The sequence below is a fragment of the Grus americana genome, chromosome 16 (assembly GCF_028858705.1).
Source record: "Grus americana isolate bGruAme1 chromosome 16, bGruAme1.mat, whole genome shotgun sequence".
Classification (NCBI taxonomy): Eukaryota; Metazoa; Chordata; class Aves; order Gruiformes; family Gruidae; genus Grus; species Grus americana.
This window is the reverse complement of record NC_072867.1, coordinates 5,225,699-5,235,737: the sequence shown is the minus strand read 5'-3', so window position 1 is coordinate 5,235,737 and position 10,039 is coordinate 5,225,699. Positions and strand designations below refer to the sequence as shown.

At 43.9% G+C, this 10,039-nt stretch overlaps 1 protein-coding gene across 2 annotated transcripts; it reads right to left on the bottom strand.

Moving 5' to 3' along the window:
- Window positions 1-430: 430 nt before the first annotated feature.
- On the bottom strand, window positions 431-10,039 carry PRKAB1 (protein kinase AMP-activated non-catalytic subunit beta 1). 2 transcript variants are annotated; one of them, XM_054844666.1, is made up of 8 exons: window positions 9,921-10,039; window positions 8,142-8,316; window positions 7,096-7,262; window positions 5,295-5,388; window positions 4,172-4,286; window positions 2,752-2,885; window positions 2,171-2,239; window positions 431-2,088 (listed from the first exon to the last, which is right to left on the bottom strand). In XM_054844666.1, exons 2-8 carry the CDS (start codon window positions 8,304-8,306, stop codon window positions 2,011-2,013), a joined length of 822 nt encoding a protein of 273 aa, XP_054700641.1. In that variant the 5' UTR covers window positions 8,307-8,316; window positions 9,921-10,039; the 3' UTR covers window positions 431-2,010. The 2 variants fall into 2 exon arrangements, with proteins under 2 accessions (XP_054700641.1, XP_054700642.1); XM_054844667.1 differs by lacking the exon at window positions 9,921-10,039 and adding an exon at window positions 8,795-8,937.

Here is a 10,039-nt window from a genome sequence, read left to right as displayed (position 1 = left end):
CGCATGCCTGTGACACCACAAACCACAGCCAACCTGCAGGTACACACTGACAAGGAGAAAGGCTTGTCTGCTCAGAGGGGCTGGCTGGAACAAAGAGAAGCTGACGGGAGGCTTAAGGCAACAGGAGCCTTAAGGCCAATACCAAGTTTTCCAGCATTAAGGAAGTGATTGCTGGAGCTTCTAAGTAATTGGACTCTTGTTCTTCCTGTAAACTTTACATCGCAAACAGACACTAACACCTCCCTCCTCTTCTTCACTGATTAACTGCAAGGGGACAAAGTGTTTCAAACCGCATCTAAGAATGAAAAGCTTGCACAATTCCCCAAGGCATAAAACTGCAATCAGGCAATCACAGGTTATAAAAAAATAACAACTCAAGGAAGCTGAGGTTACCAAAATGGGATGGATAATAACACAGCAAGTCATCCACTTTTCTTGAAAATATTTTATTTGTTTCTAAAGAGGCTGAAAACAAAAGCAATTCCATATTTCAGAATATCAATTACTATCCATAGCACAGAATGAAGAAAGTTTTCAGAGAAAACCATTGCACTATACCCAGATCTACTGAGCTACTCAGGATATTGCAACAAGGCTAGTGAACAGATCCGAGGATGGGAAACCACCCTTCCACTGTGGCTGGTTCCACCGAACGCTGGCTGCTGCAGCTTTTGTCCCCACTCAAGTGCCTTCCTGATTTGTGCAATGTGCTCTTCCCCACAGCCAGACGGGGGCTGGCTGTCATTGGCACAGTCACTGGCATTCTCAGGCACCAAAACACCCACAGAGGGAAGGACCCAGCGTGTCCCCTCCCAAGCTGGCTCCTCCAGGGCAGGCCCGAGGCACGCTGGCAGGCAGTTAGTTTTGCATTAATGTTGCATTTGTTTTGGGATAAAACAGGCTGTGAATACCAAGTACGGGCAACCTGGCATTACTATAATCACTTAGAAAATATAAACAGACTAAGAAGTTGCAGAGATCCCCAACAGCACTGGCAGCTGAAGCACCGGGGATTTTATACCCATGGTCAAGGCTGCAACCTGGAGCGGAGGCCCAGCTCTAGCTGGGCACAGAAGGGTACAGTGCTGTGGTATCCAGCATGCTGCAACTGCTTACGCCAAGGGGCAAGTTTGGCCACTGCGATACAGGTGACATACAGTCACCCTCAGGCTGTTACTGAAGAGCTAATCCCTAAACTGAATACCTCCGTTTCCTTACAGCTACCTATCCCAGCTTAAGGAAGTCCTTATCAGTGACAGCAAGAGAAATTGGTTTCCAAAAGCAGATCGCTGCAAGACACATTTATGATTTACAGAGAAATCCAGCCATTAAAAACAATTGTCTTTACTGGAAATTCCACAGGGGAAAAGTTGTATTTCAGTTCTCACAAAGAGAAAAACTACAGAGCTATTCACAGTAGAAACAGTGCACCCCAGTCTACCGTAAAATAAAAGCGAGCTTGTTGGTAATTGTGTTGCTGATTTTTGCCTAGAAAGGCTGCTACAAAAAGATCATCAATATTCACACTTATTTCAGCCATGCAAGTTTGGAACTTGCTACTGAAATAATTGCGTGTTTGATGAGTTATGAAAGTAGCAATGGGCTTGCTTTTGCTGAGTGGTGAAGTCAAATCAGATTCCACAAGAATCCTGAACTTTCTAGACTTTGGGCTGGCTTGTTTCTTAGTCTGCCTCACTGCTAAAGGGCTTTAATCTGATGCTGCCCTCACGTTTTTCAGCCTAATTAACTTGGTGGCTTTTTAACTGAGCTGACAATGGGCACTGACACCTTTGCCACCTCTCTAGTTGCCATGAAGCTGCCATCTCCAAGAACTTCCAAGGTGGGACTGGGAAAATAAGGCAAATATGGGAGAACTTGGAAGTCTCAGAAACAATATGAAATCAGAGTTCATTTGCTACAGCACAGAGCAGGAGTACATTTGGTTAAGAGGAGAATTTTCTTCTGAGACTGCACTGGCCCAGAACAATTGGTCACAAACTACTGTGACATTCATATTGGCTTGTACAGCAAAGTAGTCACATATTTCTTCTTGTAACGATGTGTAGCACTAAGCACCATCACTCCATCCTACAGGAGACGGAAAACAAGTGAGCATATTACACGGTTATCTAAAAGCTGCAAGTGTGAAGAACATGCCCTGGCCTCTCACCTTGATAGAAAGTGCATAGAGGTGGTTCAACATGACATGGTTGGGTTCAGGGAGCAGAGCAGGATCGCACTGGAAAAAAGAGAAAGTGAGACAGTGTGAAAATAACAGAACTCACAGTTTAGTCATCACAGCTGATGGATGATAAACACCGTCTGTAACTAGCCATACTCTCAAATACATCACGCTGCTTCTTACACTGAGCCCGTCAACAAATGTAGACAAAGTTTCAGAACAATCCAAGATCCCTCCAGGGTGAAACTCTCTGCATCCTCAATGCAATGGTGAAACAGACCTCAATTATTTCTTATGTGCTTCTGACATTTTAACAGTGTCGCAGTGGGAAGATTAGGGTTTCTGGGAGTAAAGTATCAATCTAGTTTTCTTTTCAATTTTGTAGAGAGTTAAAGAGAAAAATAAATTTACTTTGGATGGATCCATCTGGACATTTGTAATAAGAAATTTACCAACACAGCAACCATTCTAAGTTTCTTCGTTGCCTGTCCCCTGTCCCCCCCCAGATTTTCCCCCATCTGTTCACACCCTCAAGGCCCTTATTCAGCAAAACAAACTAAAGTACTCACAGAAATGCCTGTGTCCTTATTCAGGATGACCTGCAACAGGTGGGGGGGAAGAATAGGTGGCGATTTAAAGCGCTCCTCTGCCTTACAAACATAGGGCTCCTGGTGGTATGGTCCTGGGGGTGAACTTGACAACTCTGCCAGAGAGATGTTAAATATTTATTCTTAAATAGTCTGTAAGAATATCTGCTCTTTGTAGGTACGTTTTTACTGGTATTCCAAGTCGATTTTCACATCCAGGAACACGCGGCCAAAAGAAATCAATGGCATGTTAAGTACAAGGACTGCAGCAGCTGAAGCAGTGCCAGAGGATCAGTCACTGCCCAAGAAGTGATTTAAGGTGTCCAAAGCCCGTCTGACTTAAGACTAGGTGTGAAGATGTGGGAGGCACTCCAGAACTTCACTGTCATCTCTGCCCAGGATTTCTCCAGCAAACACTTAATAGTAAGCATCACTCCACAATGCTACCTCCAAGGGAAGCACTAAAAACATGGTACGTAGATGTGAAAGGCAGGTATTATTCCTGGGCAGGGACAGGGTAACAGAAAGAGCACTTCAGAGCCTAAAGTGATATAAGGAAAGGCTGTTACAAAACATAGGGGGAAGGAATCTACCAGAACCTCCTCCTGGCTTCTTGCACTGTCCCAAGTCTCACAAATCACACTCTTTCTCAAAAAAAGCTTTGTCCAGGGGAAAGTGGCATATAGCAAAATACAACCAAATGCACCTCCTGCCTCAAATTCAAAGGACAGCTCTTCTGAAGGAGGATTTAAGGCACTATTTCAATCATAGTCTCCCTCCCTACAAAGGTCTATAAAGAAGAGGTGGCAAGGCTGATCTCAGAGATCACTCAAGCTAAATCGTACCTCTCTTCTGTTACACTAGGATATGAAACTTAAGGCAAACCCAGCATTTTTATATTATTCTAAGATATAAATCATTTATACTAAACTGAGAGAATATGACATATTCCTGAGCCTCTGTTAGCACTATTAAGATGCACCTAATTTCTATCTCTATGTGCAACTTCTGACCTCCTGAACCCATCTCCTTAGCAGAGAAAGATGGCATTAGGAGCAGTGCAGGCTGGCAACATTGGTTTGATGTTGTAAGGTAGAGACTGATCCACCACTGAGTGCACCAAAGCCAGCCATTTCGCATCACACAGGCAAACAAACAGCAATTAAGCACCCATGGCTTCCTCCTAATCAGATCTACAGTGACCTGTGTTGCTCTGTCAGAGGCTTCCTCCTTTACGCATTCCACATTCTTCCTTTGTGCATTTGTGATTCCTGCACACATCCACAGGGCCTGACAAAAGTGGAAATTAATCTATACTGGAGCTTGAACTTCAGACAAAAAGGAAGATGGGATTTTTAACAGCTCTGAAAAGTATGATATAAAATTAACAGTATGCTCTTACCAGACATGTCTGAACATTTCTGGGAGTCCACCATCAAAGCATCGAATACTTCAAAGTCAGTTTTCTTGACCTGTATGACGTTGTTGACAGTGCCTAGCTGGCTGGTTACTACTGGCTGGGAAGAAACAAGATACAAAAGTCAGAATAAGAAAGCTTGCAGGATCGTTAGATTCTCAAAAGTACACAATGCTACACAGCATTACCAAGAATGAGATATATTGCATTTAAAATATGCTAGTACCAGATATGAAAAGAGTTCACCATTGCTCAGTTAGTGTCAGGTCAGGGGCAAGGGCAGGAGGTAGGCCTGGGGGGATGCAGGTCAGTTGAACCTGCTAGGTCCACAGAACTTGATAAATTCTTGGGCTATAGATAAGGCTAGGATAAATTTTGGGCTAAAGGTAACATTTAGGACACAAGCTTTACTTTTACCTTCTACAGGGCTTTCAGAGCCAGGCTAAGATCTGCATGGCCTGATTTAGGACAGAGTATGGTTAGTATTGCTGGTTTACTACTAAATCTAAGACTGGAATCCAGGGCAGAGGGTCTAAGAGCTAAGTTTACTGCAAAGTAAATTCTGTGAGGTTCTGGAAGTTTTGCCAAGACAGCGAGAAGACTGGAACCAGCAACTGTAAATGATTAGCTTGGAAGCAGGTAGGGACTGCTGAGCGGGCTAGGGTTAGAGCTCATTTTATAGCAGAGAAGGAGGAAAAGGCCTGGTGGATTTTGGCACAATTACTGGACTATAAAATATCTAGAGCAGCAATAGCAACACTCTAGCACAGATAGCAAGTACAGCACAGAGAGATTTGGGCTGTCAGCAATGCTACAGTGCTTTAAAAGACAATTTGGCACTAGACAAGACAAGCTCACCATCTCTTATAAAACAAAACCCAAGAGATCTTGTCACCCATTTGTTACAAAATCTGTCCTTTGATGCTGTCAGTGTGATATCGCCACTGAGGCCAGCTGGGATCAGAAATATCTCTCACCAGCTTAAAAAGTCTGTTTCTGTTGTTAACCAATACCTTTTCTCTGAAAAGGCCGGCTATTGGTAGAGAAACCAGCCAGTTTCTCATCTTCAGATGCCTCGATACATACAGCGAGTTGAAAAAAACATTACCTCTGAAGGATCGTGTGTCCACTGCCCATCCACAAAGAATTTGTATTGGTGCTCTCCTTCAGGCAGGTCCAGGATTGCCACAAAGTTATTGTGACTAGAATTTAACACAAACAATCAGCCCTGAAATATTCTGAAAAGTACGTCAATCTATAAACTGTGACACTGTAACGCAGAATACAAACCTTTTTAACATGCAAAACTTTAAAAAGCAGTGCCACGTTTAAGAGAATCTCATGCAATCTAAAGGTAAGGAATCAAACTTAGGTTAATGTTAATGATCATTTCTTCTGTGACACTAACTCCCAACATATCTAATATCACATTTCAGGCATCAAGGAATTGGCACTGAGCTTTTGTAAAGTCATTCTCACATCTTCATGTGACTTGTTAGTACATGAGACCTCATTTTATCTGTAAGACTCCTGTTGATAGAGCAGGATCAGCTTACTCATATTTCCTTGCCTTTCAGAATTTGCCATCATAAATTGCATTACACAAATACCAATGAAACAAATGAACAATGACTAGAAGATGAAAGCAGCAACTCAATACTTCTGAGTTACTTTGTGTCTGAATAACTGCTGCTTGGTGATTCTGATACTCCTGTGCCGTGAACTTCCTAATTCTTCAGAAGTCTTTACCAGCATCTCAAAGAAGCTGAGAAACAGTTGATTCTATGAGAACAATTCAAACAGGCCACACAATGCCAGTATATCTCTTTACTACTTCTCAGGTAAGGAGTGCAAGCATATCACCACAGAGCTGGATTTGAAATAATGAACTCTTTTACTTGAGCATATTTGATTCAGTAACATGATTTTATCCAGCCTCTAAGGAGGGCCAAGTATCTCCTTTCCCAGAATACCTAATCTGACAAGACACAAGCCTTTTTTTTTTTTTGTAAAGAGACATTTTTGTCCTTCTTCCAGATTCATCTCACCATTTCCCATCTCCCAGGCTTTCTACTTAGAGTATGACAGTAATACTGATGTTCCACTGGCCTTTTTTCCAGCTCCTGTCTTGATAATTTATTTCACATTGTTCATGCACAGAACAATCCTCCCACACCATTTCATCAGGCCACTATGCTCCTCTCTCAAATTTCCTGAAAAATTAAGACACTTCTGCAACAATGCAGGTAGCCACTCACTGATCTAACAAACACCATATCTTCCATGGATATGTCATCGTTGACAGACAACAGGACTCAGATCAACAGTTAAATGCAGCCTCTCTGCCAACATTAAGTTTGAAAGGTTTGAAAAAACATTGGTTTAAGTGAAGTACTTACTCAGGTACAAAATTAAGCAGAGCTCCAGAGCTCTCTGGCAGGAAAAAGTACTTGGTACCTTAACACAAATTTATTCTCTCATTCAAGTAGTTTATCAGTAGGGATTGCAGGCTCAGAGTTTCCTAAGCAGAATTTGGACCCTTTGAGCTGGGCAAAAGCCAATGAGATGGCAAGAAAGTACACCTGCCATCGGAGACACTACGCTTAAAACCAACTTCAACTTACATAACCCCAACTTTATTCCAGGTAGCAGACAAGGTTGGTTTGAGTCATTCGTGCGTGGTGCCTAGTGAACAAATCCCTCCTTCAAAATTGGCACACAGTTCAACTTTCATCCTGTGCCACCCAAGAATCAAAAAGTGACATTCTCATCAAGGGCTCAAGGAGAGAAGCAGGAAAGTGGTAAATCCAAGCACAATACCAATCTTATCAACTGACCACCTTTCTCACCGCACTAAGCATTGTCAGTCCATGGTGAATATCACTGATATAGCAGCAGCAGTTTGTTACCTCCTTGTCAGAGGAATTTTACTCCAGTTGTTGAAGGACCCGGATAAATAAACTTCTTTCCCTCCTCCAGTCCAGCGAAAGACTGTTGGTCGAGCTTGAGTAGGACTTTTATCACTCACTTCCAGATCTTGTTGCCAAGCTAGGAATTCTTCTTTCTCCAATGGAGCCTACAAGCACAATGTCTTAATCAAAAGGAATTCTTTCCTGGCAGACTTAGACAATCTATATTTTACTGAAGGCGTTTTTGCACTCAGGCACGATTCTCTAGGGTACAAGTCTACAAGTAGTTTTTGCCAGATGGAGATTACAAACTGCATTTCTAGATGCTGTTCACAAATTAATTTGCACAAATTCTGCAAAGATGTTAAAGTCTTACAAATTTGCAGAAAGAGCAGAAGGCAAAATAATCCCCTTCTCTCAAGCCTAAATTAGGTTAAAAAGAAGTTACTTGAGCTCACAAGACTTTTCAAAATACACAGATATAAGAAAAGGGAGAAAAATAATTAAGAAGAAATACAGTTAAGCATTTCGATTATACAAATATCATAGGCACAAAATTTGTAGTTAGCAGAAAGATTACAAGTTGTCTATAGGAAACAGCTCTGTCCAACAGTCAAAATCTAAGTGTAATTTTCTGTTAGATGTTCTTATGAAACACGATAAATGACATTTCTAACAATCCATTTAATACTGAGCAAAAAAACCAGTTATCAGATCTTTTAATACGAAAAATAATAGACAAGTAAAATATCGCTAGTGACTGCAAGAGCATTAAGGATCCGAAGGAAGCTGGGGCACTGTACTTACAGCTTTGATCCAGTTACATTTTAGTTTTTCTACAATTAATTCCTGCTGGAAACCATGATGTTACTCTCATTATACCTGCTTGAACATCAATGCAATATCTCTCCTTAGCGTGGGAAGCAAGGGAGATAGTTTTGTGTGTAAACTCAATGACAGAATTACTGAAGGTTGCTAACAGCACCACAATTGGACAGCATTCCCAAAGCTAGTAATGTTAGAAGACAAGAACAAACCAGCAATACCTTCATCTCCTCTGAATGGAACAAGTCTGCATCTTCAGGACTGTCCATTAAGATTTTTGGTCTATCACCCTCTTTCGTACTGATGGCTCCTCCTGAGTTGTCACCTCGGGATGCCTTATGCCCATGACGCTCCAGTCCAGCTCGCTCACTGCTTGTGTTCCCCATTTTTAACAGCCTGAAAGACCAGGAAAAGCCAGATTAGCACATGTATTTCTGAAGCCAGAACAACACTAGGCAGGAAAGCAGGCTCATCAGTAGACCTGGGCTCTGTTTCTGAGTTGAAGAGTCTAAGAAACTTGATTAACCCAAAATGCTATCATCTTAAAATTATATCATATCCAGGACAAAGACACAAAATGACACTTTTTAACTACTTCTGTTAAAGTGCTGCAGTTCAATATCCTAGCGTCTCTACAAGACTTAGACACTCTAAAAGTTGACCAAGCACATATCTATCACTACAGCACACTAATATTCTGTCTTCCCAAGCTAAGTGCTTGTTCTTCTGAATACTCATGCATATAACATCCTACTACATCAGCTGAAACATCAGTAGAACGTTCTGCCAAAATGCTTCAAAAACAGCCTAGGAGAAATGTGACTTCACTAAAAAATAAAGTTATCTCAGGTGGTAACCTGCTGAAGATCCTTACAGTGGCTGGCTGTGGCTCTGAAGCACAAACAGCACAATCCCGCTGATGCTCCACTGGAGGCTTCCTCCAGTCTCTGCTTTTCTCCGGGAGAGGCAGGGGCATGCTGTGGAAGAAACACAACCCTTCCTCCTGCTCCACAGTTCCTGTGGCCACATCCACAGGCAGAAGGGATGACACTGGATGCACATGCTGCATCTTATCTGAAAAACTACTTACAGGTGAAAAGCAGCAACTTAAGAGGTGGCCAAGGGGGCTGTGTGGAACTGTACAAATGGGGCCTTGCAGAACACCCAGCAGGGTACAAGTACATATATGGGATATTGCCCTGTTTCCTGTAAGCTCAAATTACAGACGTTGCCCAACTTTCAACTGTACAGATCTCAGTTCAGTCACAACCTGAAACCAGTCATACCATGCACAGCTTAAGTAAATAAACTACTAAACAAATAATAATTTAACTGGCACTATAGAAAGTAAGCATAAATGCAAACGTTAATGGGCTATATGAAATTGCAACAGCTTTGAGCATTCTGTATCTGCTTTCAATAACGACTTGCTGATTCCATGAGACAGACTTTAAGAAGGCCCAAATAAAATTGAACAGCCACTGAAATTCTCATCAGCACGCACACCTGTACATTTTATCTGCTGGGCTGATTCACGCCCCGATGTGGGCAGCCGGGCAGTCACTGCCTCCGCCACCCACCTCTCCCCGGACCTGCCAGGCACACCGGCACACAGCACGGTTCCCCCGCAAGCACCTAGGAAAGCGTTACAAAGGCCACCGGGGCTGCACCCGCACGGCACCCCGGCATCCCCGCGCACCGGGACCACCGGCGCCCGCCGCGGGCCACGGACAACTCGCTCCTCGCACGGACGGCAAACCCCGGGCTTTGCAGCCGAGGGGCACCGGGCCAGCGGCACCGGGACCAAGGGCCCCGGAGCACCACACCCGCCCCAGTCCCGCCGTCCCCATAGCAACCCGCCCCGGCCTCACCGTCCCCATAGCAACCGTCCCCATAGCAACCGCCAGGACCCCGCCTCTTCCCCCGGCCCCACTCCCGGCCGGCCGCCCCGGAGCTTCCCGCACCGCCCGGCCCGGCCATGCCCGGCCGAGGGAACCCACCTCCCGCTTCAGAGCCCGCCGCTGTCCCTCCACCGCCGCCGAGGCGCTTCCGCTTCCGTCCGGCTGCGTGCCCGGGCTACCGCCCCGGGGAAAACCCAAGCCCGGCGCGCAGGTTCCGA

Excerpts from the sequence above, each read along its gene's own strand:
- PRKAB1 (XM_054844666.1), bottom strand. The coding sequence starts at position 8,306 with ATGGGGAACACAAGCAGTGAGCGAGCTGGACTGGAGCGTCATGGGCAT. Across the intron at positions 5,389-7,095 it reads AAAATTCCTCTGACAAGGAG|TCACAATAACTTTGTGGCAA; the intron begins GTAACAAACTGC and ends GTTAAATTCTAG. Across the intron at positions 2,240-2,751 it reads ATAAGGACACAGGCATTTCT|TGCGATCCTGCTCTGCTCCC; the intron begins GTGAGTACTTTA and ends TCTTTTTTCCAG.